General features: G+C 37.0%; 1 protein-coding gene across 1 annotated transcript in view; it reads right to left on the bottom strand.

Annotated features, from left to right (window-relative positions):
* Nucleotides 1–21,807, bottom strand: part of LOC123664436 (filamin-A) — a 114,336-nt gene that overhangs the window by 15,163 nt on the left and 77,366 nt on the right. Inside the window, exons 23-47 of the mRNA XM_045598981.1 lie at nucleotides 21,557–21,677; nucleotides 17,513–17,586; nucleotides 16,414–16,570; nucleotides 15,927–16,135; nucleotides 15,151–15,330; nucleotides 14,952–15,026; nucleotides 14,517–14,676; nucleotides 13,638–13,786; nucleotides 13,278–13,350; nucleotides 12,859–13,026; nucleotides 12,380–12,549; nucleotides 12,184–12,276; nucleotides 11,959–12,103; nucleotides 11,783–11,868; nucleotides 10,582–10,774; nucleotides 9,162–9,383; nucleotides 8,745–8,908; nucleotides 8,149–8,299; nucleotides 7,569–7,817; nucleotides 5,935–6,155; nucleotides 3,714–3,921; nucleotides 3,149–3,277; nucleotides 2,874–3,038; nucleotides 2,052–2,209; nucleotides 1,425–1,604 (exon numbers count right to left, since the gene is read on the bottom strand). Of these exons, the coding sequence (XP_045454937.1) occupies nucleotides 1,425–1,604; nucleotides 2,052–2,209; nucleotides 2,874–3,038; nucleotides 3,149–3,277; nucleotides 3,714–3,921; nucleotides 5,935–6,155; nucleotides 7,569–7,817; nucleotides 8,149–8,299; nucleotides 8,745–8,908; nucleotides 9,162–9,383; nucleotides 10,582–10,774; nucleotides 11,783–11,868; nucleotides 11,959–12,103; nucleotides 12,184–12,276; nucleotides 12,380–12,549; nucleotides 12,859–13,026; nucleotides 13,278–13,350; nucleotides 13,638–13,786; nucleotides 14,517–14,676; nucleotides 14,952–15,026; nucleotides 15,151–15,330; nucleotides 15,927–16,135; nucleotides 16,414–16,570; nucleotides 17,513–17,586; nucleotides 21,557–21,677 (3,900 nt within the window). The remainder of the gene's footprint in view (nucleotides 1–1,424; nucleotides 1,605–2,051; nucleotides 2,210–2,873; nucleotides 3,039–3,148; nucleotides 3,278–3,713; nucleotides 3,922–5,934; nucleotides 6,156–7,568; nucleotides 7,818–8,148; nucleotides 8,300–8,744; nucleotides 8,909–9,161; nucleotides 9,384–10,581; nucleotides 10,775–11,782; nucleotides 11,869–11,958; nucleotides 12,104–12,183; nucleotides 12,277–12,379; nucleotides 12,550–12,858; nucleotides 13,027–13,277; nucleotides 13,351–13,637; nucleotides 13,787–14,516; nucleotides 14,677–14,951; nucleotides 15,027–15,150; nucleotides 15,331–15,926; nucleotides 16,136–16,413; nucleotides 16,571–17,512; nucleotides 17,587–21,556; nucleotides 21,678–21,807) is intronic.

Genomic DNA, 21,807 nt, shown 5'->3' with positions numbered 1-21,807 from the left:
AATATGGCCGTACTCATTACAATTGAAACATTTTTTACCTTGAGTTCTATTTGGACATTCTTCTGAAATATGATTTTTCTCCCCACAGCTATAACAATGTACACTACGACGATTTTTATGTGCCTTATGCGAATTTATTATTAAGTTATTTTGAAATGTTGCTTTTTTCTTATAAGTTTCATATATTTTAATTTTTTCTTTAAGTTCAGCGTACGTCGATGCACCATAAAGCATAATTTTATTAATCTCTAAGTCTTGAATACCTTCAATAATATATTTAATAGCAATATAATCAGCCATTTTACCTCTTTTACCCATTTCTTTCATTGTGAATACATAATCTAAACAGCTTTCATTTCTTTTTTGTTTGCGGGTAGACATCATTTCATGTATCTTTTTTTGATCGATTATATCGGGAAATTCTTTGATAATAGCTGCTTGAAATTCAGACCATGACTTATGTGTTTTTTCAGCTCGTAACCATAGTGCCGCAGTACCAGCTAATGCACGTTTAGCCACAAGTAATTTTTGAATTTCTGTCCAAGAACATATTTCACCGTTATCTTCAATTTCTTGAATCCACTTTGTTATCGGGTAGCAATCGTCTTGACCGGTAAATTTAGGTATAAGCTCCTCCGCCATGTGCAACATAGAATTGTGTGCTCGAGGCATCCTACTTTGCGTTGTCAAGTCCTGTCCATCGTATGGTTTCGACATCTTTTGAAACACTACAGGGCTTCACAAGTTCCACGTTTGCAAATAGTTCCTCGCCAACTACAACCAAAAATACTCGCCGCCGACCACGTTGCCGCTTAACGTCTTTAAATTATAAATTTTGTTTCTTCGTTTGCTGGTATATATCCTCCTTATCCTCCTTATCCTCCTTATCCCGGACGAGCCCCCAAAATGTGGCATTGAGGATGTCAGAGTACCAGCAATGAAACGAAATATCACCTTAACACGTTTATTTAAATAAAGTTATACCTAATTCACCGTGCACCCGCTCGCTCGTTAACCGTCTCTCTTCCAATTCAAATCTATAATGGCCGAACACACTATATCCCTTTCACTCATTCTTCCTTTCATTCACAGTTCACAGATTAACTATTTAAATCATTTACATTCAATAATCATTCCACATTTATCTTTAATTTTATTTCGAACTATTGCGGTAAATTAAAATACTACGAAACCTACTTGCTTAAGAAGAAATTGTGAGCTGATATTGCTTAACCGGATAAAGAAAGGTAGATGATTTGCCCTTTAAACCTTTGCTTCTATAAAATGTGACCTTTGCTAAACTGTAGGATAATACTAGGCGTCAAAATCACTAATATATGAATATATTATTTACCTATACATAAATAAATTCGTATAAAACGTTCGCTAATAGCGTAGATATTTTTTTTATCGTAACCACATACCTTTACAGAAAATGGACTTCCAGGTAAAGGTCCCGATGATGAGAATATCCGAACTTCATACAAGCCCACAACTAGAGGGATGTATGCGCAGAGCCATTCCTTCGGCGCGCCTGCTATCACACGGCATTCCAGCAATCCAGAATCTGTATTTTCTTCCTTGCTATCTGTTAACTTTTCAACCTAGAACAGAATTTGAAATCAAGTAAAATATTTACAATCAAGAATAATAAATTATCCTTTTTTTGTATAAAAAATGGAATTAGATAATTATGTATTGGTGGATATTATTGGGTAGCTAATTTCTTGTTAATTAATGACTAATAAAACTATACGTCTATGTGATAAAATCAAAGCGAAGAGTTGTGTACATTGATTTTTTTTTCAAACAATTATTATCACGTATTTATAACTGTGGCCAGAATAATGTTTTCTAAAATACAGGTCTATTGGTCTGTTTAAACATTTCTTACATACTTGATCAAGTTAGGCTATACAATAAAATTCATATATACGAAGTAACAAACATTAACTACAACTTGGGGGAATATTGCATAGATTTAATTTCTAATAGAAAACTCTCAAATTTATTTAATAGTACAAGAATCTGTCATACAATTTTGTATTTACCTGTACAGTGGGAGCTGCGTCTTCCACACAATGTATTGTGAAAGCAGCCTCTTTCCCAACGTGCGCATGCGCGAGCCCTGTACCGGAACAACGCGCTGCGATACTTGCTTTTCCGCTAAGAACACCGAGAGAAATCGGACTGCCTACTACCGGAGCTCCTGAAAATTAATTTATAATTTAATAAAATCAATCAGGCTCAAAGGACCACAGCTATTTAAAAACGATACAGTAAAGGCATTTCTGGACAATTTTTATAAAGGTAATTCTGTTATTTGAATGTGCACATATCTTAGTAAGTTATTTTTTATTTGGTTTTGGTTTGCCAGTATTTTGTTAAAAAAACACCGTACGGTTCATCCGCACATACATATCGCATTTCACTCTAGTTGCACAATTTATTAGCTACATACATTAGTTCACGTATAATCATCATACAGCACGTTCGTGACCTTACTCATAGCAATTAAAAATTACAAAATGTATTTACATTGTAACTTTTATTTTTATATATTTTATTTAAAATAATCAGAAGCAGCAAGTAAGGTGTAACACACAGACATACTAAGATAAAATATACAGGGTTTTGATGTCTATTTATTAGTTATTTTAGACTTAGGCTACAGCTTCTATTTGTCTAAATTTTTGTATATTACTTAGAAATGGTATATAGTAATGGTTCATTTTAATGCTTCTCACTTTAAGCCATCTTTACAAAGTATTAAACGTGTACGAGTAATATCGAATTATTCAAAAGCAAACATTAATTGATAACAAACTTATCAGCTTAAAGAAATAAATGTGAATTGAAGGCAAACAACTTACCTCCATAAGTTATATAAATGCGATAGTGTGCAGGCACTGTGGGTCTTAAGCGAACTTTATGCGTGTGTCCATCTTCTCTTATGTCAATTGGTAACCGAACGCGCTTTTCGCCCATCGCTTCACAAATGACTTCCAATTCACCAACACCGGCGTCTTTCGTGTCAACTAGAGAAGAAAATATGTAAAGATTGAATAACAAAGTAACAAAATAACAACTTATTATATAAAATAAAAATAATAATAATAATAAATAAATAAAAATAAATACAGATTACCTGTAAAATTGATGGGAGTTTGGACAATGATATTACCAGTTGGTAGACCAGATATAATAACTTTGTTTGGATCGAACGATTCGCAAGTAAATGGGCTGCCGGTGACTGGTTTCGAAAGGTGTAGTACTTCTACAAAATAAAAGACAAATATTTGTGTAATGTTCATAATTAATAATATATGGTACCCAAGAAAAAAAAAATTTTTTTTTCAAGATACATTACTAGATGATTATTCTTGAAGAAGAGGGTATATATTTTTTATATCAGGAGCAGTGGTATAGACAAAAATTAACTGTCGAGGCCTCACAACGCATGTAAATAGATGGATCTTTACATGCTTGGTGAAGATAAGTCGAGCCAAGGCTTCAAAACATAATGTAATATCGTATGTAAGGAGACCTTGTTTTGAAGCCTTGACCTATTATAATTCAAATAAAGCGTTAAGTATATTTATTTCTTTTGAAATAAATTTTTTTATGGACAAGTTTAAAATAATAAAAAAAAGTTATACACGCAATATATTCGAAAAGGAATTAATAAAAAATGATAAATTGTTCTAGCTCACCTATTGTGCTTTGTCCAACTTCGTTAATAGAGTATTCTGCTTGCAATAAACCAGATTTTGTCTGGTAACACCTAACTGGTAGAGCTCTAGATCCCGGTCCAGATACGACAACATCGAATTCCCTCGCAGGCCGACCTAGCGTGTCTATGCTGAACGATGCAACTTTTCCTACTTGTGCCTGGTACAGTCCTAGTCCAGATGCTGCTACCTACAAAATAAACATATAATCGGTAAGTTTTAGTCACTACTCCAGTAACAAACTAAAAAGTTTCTTTTTTTTTTGTGAAAACTACGAGAACTAACGTTTTATTTATTACCTGTTATTCTATTATTTAAGTTCATCTAATATATAAAATTCTCGTGTCGCGGTGTTTGTAGTTAAACTCCTCCGAAACGGCTTGACCGATTCTCATGAAATTTTGTGTGCATATTGGGTAGGTTTGAGAATTGAACAACATCTATTTTCCATCGCCCTAAATGTTAAGGGTAGTACACCACTATTTTTTTTTAATTTTTAGATAAATTATTTATTTTTAATTTTATTGTGATTTGGCGTAAAAAAATACATACAACCCTAAATTGTCACCCTTCTACCACCAACCCCTATTTTTAAATAACGTTTAGCGGCAAGACAACCTTTGCCGAGTCAGTCAGTAATTAATTGAAAAAAAAATCTTTTAAGTATATCCATGGAGCTAGTATCGAGTCTGTTTGAACGGCTTACTTCAACTGGTTTATTTGAACACGCCCATGCAATTTAAGTCAATGGACAATTAAGTTTTAACTCTACTATTTTATTAACGAGAATAGATCATAGGAGGAGTACCTCCTGTCCGTGGTGCGCCGGCAGCACGTCCACGAGCAGCGGCTCGCGCGCCACGGGCACGCCGCTCCACAGCAGCGCCAGGCGGTGCGCGGCGGCGCGCGACGGGTGCCACACCGGCTCCGTGCGCGAGTAGACCAATAGACTACAGGCAGTACCTCCTGTCCGTGGTGCGCCGGCAGCACGTCCACGAGCAGCGGCTCGCGCGCCACGGGCACGCCGCTCCACAGCAGCGCCAGGCGGTGCGCGGCGGCGCGCGACGGGTGCCACACCGGCTCCGTGCGCGAGTAGACCAATAGACTACAGGCAGTACCTCCTGTCCGTGGTGCGCCGGCAGCACGTCCACGAGCAGCGGCTCGCGCGCCACGGGCACGCCGCTCCACAGCAGCGCCAGGCGGTGCGCGGCGGCGCGCGACGGGTGCCACACCGGCTCCGTGCGCGAGTAGACCAATAGACTACAGGCAGTACCTCCTGTCCGTGGTGCGCCGGCAGCACGTCCACGAGCAGCGGCTCGCGCGCCACGGGCACGCCGCTCCACAGCAGCGCCAGGCGGTGCGCGGCGGCGCGCGACGGGTGCCACACCGGCTCCGTGCGCGAGTAGACCAATAGACTACAGGCAGTACCTCCTGTCCGTGGTGCGCCGGCAGCACGTCCACGAGCAGCGGCTCGCGCGCCACGGGCACGCCGCTCCACAGCAGCGCCAGGCGGTGCGCGGCGGCGCGCGACGGGTGCCACACCGGCTCCGTGCGCGAGTAGACCAATAGACTACAGGCAGTACCTCCTGTCCGTGGTGCGCCGGCAGCACGTCCACGAGCAGCGGCTCGCGCGCCACGGGCACGCCGCTCCACAGCAGCGCCAGGCGGTGCGCGGCGGCGCGCGACGGGTGCCACACCGGCTCCGTGCGCGAGTAGACCAATAGACTACAGGCAGTACCTCCTGTCCGTGGTGCGCCGGCAGCACGTCCACGAGCAGCGGCTCGCGCGCCACGGGCACGCCGCTCCACAGCAGCGCCAGGCGGTGCGCGGCGGCGCGCGACGGGTGCCACACCGGCTCCGTGCGCGAGTAGACCAATAGACTACAGGCAGTACCTCCTGTCCGTGGTGCGCCGGCAGCACGTCCACGAGCAGCGGCTCGCGCGCCACGGGCACGCCGCTCCACAGCAGCGCCAGGCGGTGCGCGGCGGCGCGCGACGGGTGCCACACCGGCTCCGTGCGCGAGTAGACCAATAGACTACAGGCAGTACCTCCTGTCCGTGGTGCGCCGGCAGCACGTCCACGAGCAGCGGCTCGTGCGCCACGGGCACGCCGCTCCACAGCAGCGCCAGGCGGTGCGCGGCGGCGCGCGACGGGTGCCACACCGGCTCCGTGCGCGAGTAGACCAATAGACTACAGGCAGTACCTCCTGTCCGTGGTGCGCCGGCAGCACGTCCACGAGCAGCGGCTCGCGCGCCACGGGCACGCCGCTCCACAGCAGCGCCAGGCGGTGCGCGGCGGCGCGCGACGGGTGCCACACCAGCTCCATGCGCGCCCCGCCGCGCCGCCGCACCGAGTGCGCCACGGCCGCGCCGCCGCACCACACGCGCGCCGACAGACGCCCCGCGCCCGCGCCCGCCGTGCTCACTACCGACACACGGACGTTTCAAACACACGGTCGTATTTTATTTTTATACTAGCTGCTCGGACAGACTTCCTTCTGTCAAAAGTTGATAGTAAATATTCAATTTTTTTCCTCCTTTTTTTAAGTATTAAAACCTTCCGTGGGCCTTAAAGAACATACAAAAAAAAGCCGAATTGGTCGAGCCATTCTCGAGTTATGCGCTTAGCAACATTCATTTTTATTTATATAGATATAACACACACGTTTAGTGCTATTTGGAAATAAGGATTAACTTTTGTCTTAGTACTTTCAATCTTAGAAAATGAAAAAATTTGGAAAATTCAAAAGTGCACGGGCGCACAGGTGCACGCACAAGGAGTGCGTGAAATTATTGTTTGCAGCTTATAGTTAACAGCGCCCTCTAGTAACTTGCTTAGGAACTTAATGATCGACTCTACAGCGTTTGTTAGTTCGATTAGTTGATTTGGTTCCTGCAGATAATCAAAGAGGCGTCTGATACTAAAATATTATGAAAGAAACGTAAAAAAAAATATTGTAAAAAAAGTTGTAATTTTTCAGCCTTTATATTCAGTAGGCTTCTTCTTTAATAGTTTCCTGAGATGATAATAAAAAACAGCTTATTTTGTCAAGAGTTTCTTGCGTTATTATGCTATCATCAGTATATCCAAACCGTAGACATCGAACAAAATATTATTTTAATTGGTTTTTTTACTATAATAGTATTCAAAACGACTTCAAATAATATTTAATTTGTAGTTGATGTGTATTCTGTGTAAAAGTATGCATTTTATAGCATATTAATGCATTTTTATAAAAATATAGAGGTTTAAGAGTACGCGCTCCCATATTTTTCATTTTGTACGAATAAAGCACAGCCGGAGGCGTGCAATTAATAAAGACGAAGTGAAGGTCGAAAGTTTTTATGTAAAACTGATGGTTTATTGGGGATATAGATTAGAAAATTAATATTTACGCCGGGTAACAAATTATGTTTAAGGCTAATAACAGGATAGCCTTAATAGGATTTTCGGAATATCTTGCAACTTAAAATATTTATGGTATGCAGGGCAGGCCAAGTCACGGCTACCAGTTAGTTACAAATGAATAATAAACTGAGGTAGGGCACAGCAGGAATTTCCTGCTCAAAATATGGAGCAGCCCGACTGGGGTAGTACCTCGACCTTACAGAAGATCACAGCAAAATAATACTGTTTTCAAGCAGTATTGTGTTCCTGTTGGTGAGTAAGGTGACCAGAGCTCCTGGGGGGATTGGGGATTGGGTCGGCAACGCGCTTGCGATGCTTCTGGTGTTGCAGGCGTCTATAAGCTGCGGTAATCGCTTGCCATCAGGTGAGCCGTACGCTTGTTTGCCGACCTAATGACATAAAAAAAAAAAATAAAAATAAAAATCTTACCAGTTAAAATCGCCGGTCGATGAGCTACCGCATCTCCTATAGACAGCACTTTAACCGCCGTCGCGTCCAGGGCTTCCACCTCAGCTATGGGTCCTCTAGAGCCCCTCACGAGGTATCTCCCCACGCGGTTAGCGGGGAACGTCAGGAGACCTGTGTCTTCGAGGTGCGCTTCGAATATACGTGAACCGGCAGGAGATATGACTTCGACATCAGACAGGCTTTCGTCTATTTCTATTGATGCCATTCCACCTACAAAAAGTTTACAATTTTATAAATATGTACAAGTGTGTTATTATAATTTGAGAAACTTTAAATTATAGACCAATATCGACATTAATAAAGAATTTAATTTGTGTTATCTTTGTTCTGAAATTACTAAACCGTTAATTGTGATTATTTTGACAATAAAATTTTAAGCCAATAGTGCCATATATATATATGGCCTATACAAATATCCTTCATGTGGGTAAATCGAAAACGCGACCGCTAACAATGCAGCCAATGATCATGGGGGTATTACATCTTCTAAAATCTAAAATATCGTCGTATATACTACATTTGGTATGATATCAAGTCTAACCTATTTGTACGTATGTGTGAGGTTCACTGACACGACACACGAAGGGACTGCCGGGAACTGGTTGTTCGTTAAACGTGACAGAGACTCGGTGCGGTTCGCGTGACACCGGGATGAACGTGACGTCATACAGACCGCGGGCTACTGCTACCACCTGAAAAACCAAAATAAAGATATACAAGTGGTAGTAAGGTAATCTACACCACCATTAACTAAAACAAACACAATTAACTAATCGCTTATTACTAATCACTTATATCTCTTATTGACATAGATGCTAGTCTCACAATAAGTAATTCGTAAAGTGGTACTTTATATTAAAATGTATTGTAATGTTTTTTTTTTTCATTCAAATCATAAAATGTTTAATGCAATAAATTTTTTGAAACGTAGATGTCACAATGAAACGATTTATCGTCAATAAAAAAAGGAAAAGTATACAGCCAATTTTATATGTTCAATTGATACACACAGCAAACAAGAGCATCTAGACAATGATCAATGATGAATCAAGTGTTAATTTGAAACATTGTTCTGTTCTGCATTTGGTTCCGAAATTTTGTATTTTACTAACGATTATTTGTGGATAAGGGACTTACTTCAGCTTTAACAGTAGTGGACGGCGTAGACACCACCAGCTCAAGTGTACCTTCCCCAGCTCCAGCGGCATCTACACTGAATGTGACAGGCTTGCCCACTTCCACACCGCGCTCCTCATCGGCGCTCTCATCCAGGTTTAGACCTTCAACAGTTCCTTCTAAATCTGTGGGAGATATAGTTAATCTTTTTCAAGATTTTGAGAATCAGGTTTCTTTTATTAAGGCCATGAGATTGACACTTTGTTTTCATTCTTTTTTACTGTAGAAGGTATGTTAAGGAAATTGCCAACCAAGTATATATTAAATTTAAGTTTCACTTAGGTAATATTAAGTTAAACTACATTATCAATGTGAACTGTTAGTACTGATCTTTTGATATTAGGTAAATATTATCTGTTAAAAGAAAAACCCTCTTACCTCCAGGCCCAAGTCCCGTAACCCTAACCCTCCGTACGTCATACACGTTGCAAGTGAAGGGCGAGCCTGGCACAGGTCTTCCGGCACATTGTACTTGGACGCTATGACGTCCTACTGCTTCAGGTGTGTATGTTCCTGTATACCGGCCTTCCCCCGATGGAGTGACTCGGGTACGGACGCTACTACCGCCTGGACCGGTCACGTATATTGTTGGTTCTCCAGCTAAAATATAATAAAGTTATTTAGCATGCTACTATCGCCTGGACCGGTCACGTATATTGTTGGTTCTCCAGCTAAAATAATAAAGTCACTTAGTAATATTTAGGATAGATAAAATATTTAACTGCTTCGCTTTTATTTATAGTTTTAAACGTCTAGATGAAGCGTTTCTAAGATAAAGAGGAACGGTGTTTATATATTTTATTGTAATTTATTCCCTAACAATAATAGAGTTTAAGATGTACTTTAGATGTGATAAAAAAATACATACGTGCTCGTTTAAGAGGTAAAATTATATGACTAAAATGAAAGTTAATATTTTAGAGTCAGATACAGGTAGTTTACAAATACTTTTCGAATAGACAATGATGTGTTTGTAAGCAAATAGTATATAATAGTCTAGAAACATATACAAAGTGTGTTATGCATATTCGTATTTAGTTTAACAGCATCTATATTCTATATTGTATGAAGTATTATTTATTAATTACTAGCTGACTCGGCAAACTTTGTATCGGCCTTTATGAAGTTATACTTCTTCCGCTTCCGGAAAAATGATGAGAGTAAATTTTTACATACACATTACACATTTTGTCACAAAAAACTGAAGACCCTAAAGTTGTTAGCTAGCCAATGGAGTATAACTTCTAACGTGCGCACATAAGTACACACACCCTTTTTTTGTGAATTTATCGAATTTTTCAGATTTTCTTTTGTATAAAACTTGGGGTGACAATAACGAACACAAAAGAACTTATCGTATTTTGGTATTATCGTTTAAAAGTTATACGTGTATGTACATACATTTCGGCAATTTATTTTTATAACATAGTTTTGCTTCAATTGCTATGCAGTGGTATGAGTAGTCGCCTAAAACACAGACGGTTTGCGAATTCGATTCCCGCTCGGGTTGGATATTTGTATTTGTACAAATATTTATTTCCAGTTTGGATGTTTGTCCTTGCGGGTCTTCCGGCCGCGCCTCTGAGAGCCGTCATTCCCAGATGTCATCATAAACACCTGATAGCGATCGTTACTCATAGTGGGGAACATATCCACGAACCCGCAGTAGAGTAGCGTGGTGGATTAAGCTCCAATCCTTCTCTAACACGAGAGCGGCCTATGCCCAGCGGTGGGATGTTACAGGCTGAATTCGTTTGGGGAAAGATTGTAACCGGCACTGTAATGAAGCATCACCCACTATGGAAGCCAGTGAGGTGTATGTCGGCGGGCTGGCCGCGCGGCGCGGACGCGAGCCCGGGGCCGGCGGCGCGCGCGTCGGCCGCCGCCGCGGGCGCGGACACGGCGCACGTGAAGGGCGAGCCGGGGACCGCGTGCCCGTTGAAGCGCACCGACAGCGTGTGCGGGGCCGCTTCCGTCGGCTTGAAGTTCACCTGGAACCAATATTAACGATTGTTATTTATTTTATTTACTACTAAACATAGGACTAATTGCAAGTTCTCGCAAAGTTCTTTTGTTTGGGGAATCAAATATCTGAAAATATTTTAAGTTTTTTTTTTTTTTTTTTTATATGTTGTGTTTTACGTTATGTTTGATTTTTTGTGACCAGCCCGTTGGTACAGTTTGCAGTTTGCAGCAGTACTTTCTACTCCTATTCTCGTCTTGAGTCTGGTGTAAAATATGTATTTATTTATATATATCATTAATATTATTTATTTTAAAGAAATTAGTAGCTTATTAGTCGGCTGTTACCTATCATACGAGCATTAAGTTGCTTACCCTTACTGTAGGAACAGATGACCGTGAGTGTATGTTATGTATATTTATTTATTTATATTTCTGCAACCTTAAATTGATTGGAGCTTGAAAATTTTAATTGTATCACAATCATGGTTTTGTATGGTGTACTGAGTGTTTATATAAAATAAGTCATAGTTTGGACAAACTGAAACTGTTATCGTTTTTATACAAAAAATAGGTTACAATAATAAAAATTAAAACGTAGTAATAATATTCACGGCAATTTTAAATAAAGTAGCGTTGACATTTTGGTCACTATAATGTGGTATGAAATCCCTGTAAAAGCGTTACTATTATGTCAAACTGTTCACTTGCTTTTGATTTTGTTAATTTGTAAAGTAAATAACAATATATTACAAATTTTAACAAACACTCTCCAGTGCTAAAATTAACGCTATTACTTTCATATAAATGTCTATTTCACATTGTGAAAAAGCTATGTGTTAAATAATCAACAATGCTATTAATAAACAATAGGTTTAACAGCTTAATATTTCTCAACTTCGCCATGAGGTGTGAACTTTAGCAGTACTTAAATAATACCAAGTTAACTGATTTCTCAGACTTTTCTCTTCCATATATCACATAGTATTCAAGCTATATATTAACTTTCAAGGGTGTAGGATGACTGATGAACTTACCTTGAATCTAGCATTTCCTTCACTTTGGACATAGTTTGGCACATTTCTTCCATTCACTGCAACTATGATTTCTAAGTTGCCAGCGCCTGAAATTCACCACCGTTATATTACATTTCTTGAAAAATTTGTAATGCATAAAATATATAATTATTGCGTAACTTATAAATATGCTTTACCTGCGTGGGAAGCATTGATGGTAAAAGAAACTGGTCTGCCCACGACTCCAGGAGATATATCCGTAACAGACACTCGAGATGCACTATAAGCCTTCACTAAGAAGGGACTACCTTCGACATGACCACCCATTGCCCCAGCGCGAACCTACAAATAGAAAGAATTTAGAAACAGGTTTTATATTGAATTGAAATTATATAATTTTTTATTATCTCTTAAAAACTTACTTCGATGCTATGATCACCTACGTCAACTGGTACGAAAGATATTGTGTATCTTTTACTCGGTTCGTTTTCACCAACTGTCTCTTCAGCCGAAACCTGTAAAATAATTAATAATTTAATCAATTTACCACAGTACATAGCTATTACATCAATCGAAAGATAGATGTTTATAAGACATTATTAATATAGAAGTAAATACCTGAACGGAGACAGGTCGTCGAGCTGGACCTAATACTTCGACGTGCGGTGACGTCGGAGAGTCAACGCTGAATGTGTACGCATCGCCCACTGACACTTTGTCGGGGGATTCCCCAGACCCGGCGCCAATCACCCGTGCAGGCGCTGACACGTGACATACAAACGGGCTGCCTGGAATAATCATATATGCCTTGAAATATCTGTCTTGTCTTATAAAATAAGACATCGGTGAATGATCAACTACCTTCTGTTGAGTTAATGGTTTAAAGTGAAATTAATATTTATATTTATTTGATATTTTTGCACTTTTCAAGAATAATATATATGTCCCAGAGTATGAATACAGAACTGCCCACACACCCCTTTGTTATATATTTAATTAATTATTTTTAAAATACATTAAAATTTTGATCGAGAGATAGTTATATATATTAGTTATTTTGTACGACTTTTACAAGCGTTTAAAAATTTAGCTCTTACCGGGTACATGATCGCCGTTAAATCGCAGTTCCACAGTGTGGGGTCGAGGATCTCTCGGTGTGAAGCTTATGGCGTACGTGTGAGCTCCTTGAGCTGCCGCGGCGGTGGGAACGCGACCACCGTTCACTGTGACTTCAAGGTTGCCAGGCCCAGCCGCCATTGTTTCCACTAACAAAAATTTAATTTTTAGTTTTTGTTATTGCTTTATATTTTATTAAGAATTCATATATTTGTATATTACTGTAGATCTGTCGCCAGACCAGTCTGTATTGGTAGAAAAAGGATCTGAGGAAATGTTTGACCAAAATAATGTACATATTATATTAATGTGCTTTGGAACCGTAACATACTATGATGATAAAAAAATTTAGTTTGTATTTAAGAAATATTATTACGATGTGATAATTATAATGACATACCTAGAAAGGTGACTGGCTTTCCAACTGTACCATGTGCGACATCCTTGACTCTTATAGCCGTCACATCATATACCTGTGTGATTTATTTATTGAAAATTTAAGAAAATCATAATCATAATTCAAGTCAGAGAAAGCTAGTCATTTTTACGTATATAAAGAAACATTAAATTCTGCCTTTTTTTATTCCCCCTTCTATCACATAGTAATATTAAGATACTGAAGGGGGTCACAGAAACAGTTGTGTATAAAAATTGAATAATAATGATGGAATATAATTAAAATAATATAATTTTTTTATTGACATATTAGGAAATAATTATTAGATGGGCTATTACCATTAAAATTATATATAAAACTTACCTTCAAATGAAACGGACTAGCAGGTATAGGTAAGGAGTCGATGAGCACGTTTAGTCGGTGCTCTCCAACAGCGCGGGGCACGAACTCAGCCCGAAAGGTGCCCGCACCGGCTGCCGCAACCGCTGCCGGCACTGAGGCTCCGTTCGGACCTACGCCCCACCATGACTCAGCTCACCGCTTCGCCCTTACTGCCCCCCCATTCATAACCCTATCTTTGTGACTAACCCACCCACATCTAACTATGTTTTTTTAATGTTAGGGAGTTAGGGCGAAGCGGATGAGCTTTGTAAAAATGTATGTTATATAACTTCAATAAAATTATGGCTGATTTTAATTTAATATTTTTTTTTTTTTCATAAAATAATCTATCAAATTATAAAAAATAAAAATTTCTTTTGGTTCTGTGAGCGATAGTACTTAATCTACTTATAATATATTAAGTAAATGATATATTATAATAATAAGCTTAAGTTAGTCGGTGAATGTGGTTAGTATTGCAAAGCATTTTTTAAAATTATTTTCTTTGATTCTACTATTCTTTTCTATTACTAAATTGTGACACTCAGTCATTCCTTCAAAACTGTGTTTGTCCAAAATGGATTTTTTGTCCTATTATTTAAAATTTTCATTTCATCATTTAAAATGAATTTTAATTCTCTCATTTATGCCAGCCTGTAAAAGAACCAAAGTTTTTATGAAAAAATGACTAGCTTCTTAACTTTAAAATATTTCTTATAAATATCTCAATTACAAACTATGTAAAGCAAAACTAATATGTGGCAAGAAAGTGAAATTGAACTGTTAGTACTAGTGAATACTGATTAAATAAAATACAGGGCAAAATAGATGTATATACCTAAATGATTATCAAGAACATACCTTCAACGTTGACTTCTATTTGATCCAGTGTGGCAGATGGGTGGTGGAGTGTTAATGATGCAGGTTGGTGAAGAGGTACAGGTCCTGGTAAAGTTACTCTTGCACCGCTACCTCCACCTTCTGATACGTCAATTATAAGTGGGCAACCAGGGACACGCATCTGATGAAAGTTTATATAGTTTTTTTATTATTATTTATATGATAATTCTCATCAATAAATATTCAATGTAATTACGACAAAATAAATATTTATTAAAATTTATTCCCTTTAAAATAAAATTGTTACAAACAATATAAATATTATTAGAAGAAAAATTTGTCGTAGAAAAATCATAAGTTGCTAACATCTCTATAAGAATATCTAAAATATATATCAAAATAAATGATTCTGTAACTTTGTATATGGAGATGCTAAGTTAAAATATAAAATCTTACTTTATTAAAGGACACATTCACAATGTGCTCACAGGCCTCAGTTGGAGTAAATGACACGGTGAATCTAGCATTACCCTGTAGTAAAGAAAACAATGATAAATAAGTCAAGTATAATATTTAGGCATTGAGCCTAATATTAATAGTATTAGTGTTATATAACTCTTTACAAGTTAATACCTATATAGCTTTATCAACTTACTTGTGGATGAACTTGAGTTGGAATATTTAGACCTCTTGCGGCAACTGTGATTTCGAGGTTTCCCTCTCCAGCTTGTGCTGCATCAACACCAAGCTGCACAGGTACTCCTATGCGAGCAGAAGCACCACTACTGACACTTACAAGTTTGCTGTCATATGCCTTGCATACAAATGGGGTACCCTAGAATACAAATGAATTAAATTTTATATTTGCACTAGCTGTGTCAGCGAATTCGTCCGTATGGAATTTAACAAAAAGTTATTATTTAGTTTGCAGAGTTATAAAATGAATAAATTTCTAAAATAAAAGTAGCCTAAGATACTTCTTATTACATCAGCTATCTGCCAGTGAAAGTCCCGTCAAAATAGGTCCAGTTGTTTCAGAGATTAAACGGAACAAACAGACAGACAAAAATTGTAAAAAATGTTATTTTGGTATATGTACCGTGTATAAATTAATATGCATTTAGTCAAAAGCGTTTTTTTTTAATGTTACAGACAGACACTCCAATTTTATTTATTTGTACAGATATAGATGTACAGATTTGAAACTAAAATGAAAGCATTAAAAATAATATGTACTAAACTAACCTAACCAATTATTGTTTAAACTTTTTATTGAATTTAAATTTAAAAATGTCTATTTAATTTGTATTCTACTGTCTAGTCTATGCCTATCTTAATCATTCAATATTCTGTTTTGTTTACAATTTTTCGTAGATCATATAAATTTTATTACATAATTCAGTTCTATTTATACAATATATTTACACCCACCGGCACAGGCTGGTTATTATAATTGGCTGTGAGTGTATGAGGGCCAACGTGCTTTGGAGTAAAGCTCGCCACTAGCCCGGAAACAGCTTCTCCTGTGAGGCGCACTGGCACTTCGCCGCGGGGTCCTCGAACAGTAACTGTAAGCTCGCCACCACCAGACCCTTCTACTCGTACAGAACATGATGCCACTTCTCCAACCTGAATTAGTTCTGAAAGTTGCAATATATTTATTAAAACACTAAAAGTGACAATTCAAAATAGTAAGCATGTCAATGTTACGTTAGAACTATTTGGATAATTTCTACACTCTATAATCATAAAACTTACTCTTACTTGTTTACATAATATAAAGAAATTGATTCAATAATAATAAATTTAGTCCTAATAAATTTAGCTTGAAACCTAAAGTAATATTTTGACAGTAGTTAGTAGTTTTTTTGTGTCTGTAATATTGATAAACATAAGACAAAGCGTTATGTTTACGCACCGATTTGTGAAGTGTCAATGATAACTCTTTGAGCCGGAGCTACGTGAAAGACAAAAGGTGACAATGGCACTGGTTCTCCGTTGAATTTAATGTCAACTCGATGAGGCGTCGGTGTTTCAGGCCTCCAGAAAACTAAACAGCGACCACCACCCACTACCTAAAAGTACATAATGCGTTATTTATTTATTTATTTAAATAATTTTTTCGTCGATCTACGTTGTATTACTTGTCGATGTAATTGAAGTCAGTTTTTTTTTCGTTTGCGAGCAAACACAATTATTTACTTCCAATTTGATATTATTTTTTATACCTTATCAGCCTTTTTTAATACTTCCGAATTCCATATTAGTAATAGTAAAAATTACCTAAATAATAATAATAACAAATAGATTTTCATAACAAAATAAAACGTAACTAAGTACAAAAAATCGAAAGAACTTAAACAAGATTTTTAAAAAGATCAACCGAAGTCCTATTTTTATTACAATTGTTTGTCACGGCTAGAGTACAGGGATTCGTGTCCTCTGTAATATTACATGGTATGTTAATGATTTAAACATTTAAGTTCGTCTAAGTCTAAGAATAGGAATAGTTTGGATATAAAATATGAAGAATGGGGATTCAAGGCGCGATCATCGTCTACCTCTTAAAATGTTCAACAGTGATAATGTAGAAAGCAACAATGTTGCGAATGCTTTTATAGGAGTGTATTTCTGAGCAAAAAATTACTAGGTATCAAGGCAATTCAATGATAAGAGCTTAATCTTCAAGATTATAATTGTAGTATCATCACATGTAAACACATAACAATTGTTGATAACTAAATAAAATAAAATTATATTATTAACGATTGATTTGGGCTAGTGTATTTGCGTAATACGACATCAAGGAAACAACTAGCAGAAAACATGAGTTTGAGATCGCAGCAATGTAATTGATTCTAAACTTTCTCCTCCTCGTTTCCTCAAAAAATCTCCTCAACGTTTAATTTAGCACTTTAGTCAATACCCTATTAATAATTCAAGTCTAGGTACTGTCAATGGCAGCAACTTACAAGGTTTACTAAGTTAAAGTTTGTTTAGGTTTACAATGTACTTACTTGTACATGATTGGGGACTTCTCCCTCATTGATTGAAATTTCTAATTGCCCTTCACCCGCAGCACTGGCGTCCACTGTGAATGAAAATGCAAATTATATAAAATTGTAAACAGACGCAATTTACTTTGATAATTTTCAAAGAATTTCCTTTATGATAAACTCAAAAATAGAGGTGTGAATAGCGATATAACATTCTAAATAAGATTATGATTAAAATATGGAACACAAAGGAATTCCTTCAAGAGAATTTTCCTTTGGTTCGTTAGTTTCTAATTAGCAAAAGCAATTTTTTTCTAAATGGAGCTTAAGATGAAGAAAAAAACAAAAGTGTTAAACTGAAAAAAAAAAACGTAAATAAAATTATTATATTTACGTAGGTAAAATGAAAGAAGGTTAACTGAGGAATTTTTCTACATTTTAATTTTAATAGATATTACAATCAATAATCACGCAAGTGTTTTTTATCCTTCGTCGTTAATGTATCCTAGTAGTAACTGTGCCCGCGACTTCGTCCGCGTGGAATTTAACAAAAAAGTTATTGTTCAGTTCATAGAGTTATAAAATAAAAGTAGGCATTAGCCTAAGTTGCTCATTATTATATCAGCTATCTACCAGTGGAAGTCCCGCTAAAATCGGTCCAGCTGTTTCAGAGAGTAGCCGGAACAAACAGACAGATAGACAGACAGACAACAATTGTAAAAAATATTTTGGTAAATGTGCCGTGTATACATCCATATGCATTTAGTAAAAAGCGGTTATTTTAATTACAAACAGACACTTCAATTTTATTTATTTGTATAGATAGTAGTAAAATGAGTTTTAAGTTATTGTGTTGTGTTTTAAGTATTTGTTTGTTATTATTCCAATTATATTTATTTACAAGATATTTGTGTGAAGTCAAGTCCACATAAATATAAAATTTCATACTGAACAATTTCTTTTGATAAATTAGGCCATTAGGATCTACCTAGTCACCACAGTTAATAAACTACAAGTGTTTAAAATTTTATATATGGTTACTAGCTGACCCGGCAAACGTTGTCTTGCCGCTAAACGCTATTAAGAAATAGGGGTTGGTGGTAGAAGGGTGAAAATTTAGGGTTGTATGTATTTTTTAATGTTGTATCATAAAAAATAAAAATTAAAAATTTTGTCTAAAAAATAAAAAAATAAAAATTTAGGGGTGGACTACCCCTAACATTTAGGGGGATGAAAAATAGACGTTGGCCGATTCTCATAGATACCGGATAAGCACAAAAAAATTCATCAAAATCGGTCAAGCCGTTTCGGAGGAGTATGGCAACGAAAACTTTGACACGAGAATTTTATATATTAGACTATCATCCGTCAAAATTGCGTTATCCACAGCCGGTGGGTGATACAGGCCCCCAAGACAAATAGCTACCGACGCCTCATAGCATTGAGTATATTCCCCAAAGAATATAAAATATAGGTAACACATGAAACATTAGATATTATTTGTAAGAATATAAAATAAAATCATAATCATTCAAATAAGAATAAAAGTACAGATAATGAAAATGACGTAGGAATTTTAAATAAATGTCACATTAATTTTAAAACTTTTATTATATTGTTATAGACATGACTTAAACAAATAAATCTCTTTAAATTTTTATATCACCACAACAATTTGAAAATTTAGAGAGGTTTAAGATACTTTACAAAATTGTAATTAGACTCAATTTTTATTAATAACAAATCAAACAGTGTTTTTCGGACCACCCATCTCCTCGTCTACCCTTTCTTTGGAGTCCATTTTACCTTTAATGTTACGTTTCCTTTTATCCTTCTCTAAAGGGGTGGTCGCACTCTGATCGAATGACGTAATCATGATGACCTTTTTAAATAGAACACAATTCAAACTTACGGCCTGGTTGGACACATTTTTTTTTTTATAAAATTTTTATAACATGACATAAATTTATACTTTTCAAATTATTTTGAATTTTTTTACTCAATTATAAAATCATACTTATTACCAAAACTTTTTCGTGGTCATAAAATTAATTTAACATTCCTTAGCTTTGAAAATTATGTAACACAAAATGCATATTTGTGCGAAACTTATTTTTCCTTTATTTAAAAGTCTATTAATAGCCAGTTTCAATATTCTATCTATCTTTAAATTCCTTTTTAGATAGGTATAGAATTTTGATGTAAGTTTCATACAAATTGTGTCAAAAATTTATCGCTAGTAGGGAAAAACAGAGACAGACAGATTATTGAAAACGGCGGTTAGAAAGTAATAGGAAAATATCATTTACACGCTCTACTATGAACTTACGAACTACATAGACAATGACGCATGACTGGAATGTTATTAGTTAGAAATACATACTTCTCTCTTTCACTTCTTTATTTACTTCGCCGCAGTGTATTTATTGTACATACGTTCTGACCGGTGTCATAAAGTTTGAATTCATTGAGTTTGATGTCATAAAGGTACAACATACGACTAAAATTATGGAAATTCGTACATCATTTATTGAAATCCTACTCCCACACCTACATAGGTATATGAAAATCAGACATCGTATTTATGTTTAATCTTTCAATTCAATTATTTCTTGTATGGCTTTGGCACACATTCGTATATCGAGTATACTTGATGAATTAGAACATCCACCAATATGTGACGTATTGGTAAATATATACCTAATATGTTATTCGCATCAACATGTTAATAATAAATGCTAGAGAATTACATGTACAGAAATCCTGTCATTTCATCTTGCATTTGACCTACTTTAGTACTTTTTATTTCGTTAATAAAAGGGCACGTGACTGCATTACACGAGTTTATTGATTTTTAAAACAATTTAAAACCTGATTCAATTTTAGTTAGTTACTAGATAGTGTACTTATCAAACACAAGAATATACCAACTGGTTACTTAGAATTGTAAATCCTTAAACAACATTAAGTTACTCCCATTGATTTATATTTAAAAAAAAAACATTAATAATAGAATCCTCTTGAGGAGACCGCAAAGGGTCTTAGCGGTGAGAGCCATACGTGTGTACCGTAACAGTGTCATGGACGGCGGCGACACTTCTTGCGAGCGATCCGCCTTGGGAATTCCAGTCGCAGGTGCTTGCGGAAGTTTACCGGTACCGGTCGAGCCTCCGAACTCGAGGAGAAATTCTGATTGCGAAACAGATTCGTAGGATTAGGACTCAAGCTCAGAGAGCCCTGATCGATTGGTGGATGGAGGATCTGGGGTCTCCAGTGGCGGGTCTAGCGACGGTGGATCCTTTAGACTGACACAGGTACTTACCGGGCACGGATGCTTCAGTAAGTACCTGCATCAGATCGCCAGTAGGGAAGCCACCTCTGCCTGTCATGCGTGTAGTGAGCCAAGTGCTACGGCGCGTCACACTCTTGAGGACTTTGTCGCTTGGGGGGGGGGGGGGAAGTGATTGCGTGGCACACCGCTATGGTGATGAGGGCACCGCTAGGTTTTAGTGGGTAGTTTGGATTGGCCAGGAGTCTCATTGATTTATTAAAAAAAAAACCTTTATAAATCAATGGTTACTCCAGTTGGCAAAACAATTTATAAGACTTAGTCGGAACAAAAACTTGAATAATAACCAAATATCGGACAAATTTAGGGTTCATTTAATATCTCTGTTGTAATTTTTACAAAGCCTTTATAAGTTTATGTTTGTTTTGAATTTTATATTGTTTGAATCTACTTGGATTTATGAATTCTTCTGTTAATATTTAAATTTAATAAAGTACCTGATGTGTGTAGTAGTATGAAGATCATGTGTGTCATCATGTGTATTACCGATGAAAATTCTTATCTATTGGGTAATTATTTGTTATCGTCCAATACCCTTTCTTATTAGCACATATTAATTATTTTAATAAAGCTACGATAATACATTCCTTCAAATATGAATTAGAAAAAAAGTTTATATTTACGAAATTGGAGTACCCATTTGCATACTATGCAAAATGTGATTAAATAATCGGATATACAAACGGTAGAAGCATTTGGTAGTAAGTAATATTTACCTCTAAACTGACACTGCTGTCCCACGAGCGCGTTACCGATATCCGTTACTTTGATAAGGCTTGCATCGTACACTTTTGCGACAAGTGGACCTGCCGCTAATTTGTCTTCACCAATGGAAACCTATAAACGTTAATAAGATTTTACAATTTGTGCTGAATGTTTAAAAAGTGAAACAAGAAATGTATATTTCACAGAGAAAATTTATAGTTTCGTCTATTTTTTATAACATCTATGAGGTTTCATCCAATCA

Source organism: Melitaea cinxia, chromosome 2 (assembly GCF_905220565.1).
Source record: "Melitaea cinxia chromosome 2, ilMelCinx1.1, whole genome shotgun sequence".
NCBI classification, from domain to species: domain Eukaryota; kingdom Metazoa; phylum Arthropoda; class Insecta; order Lepidoptera; family Nymphalidae; genus Melitaea; species Melitaea cinxia.
This window is presented reverse-complemented; position numbering and strand designations above follow the sequence as displayed.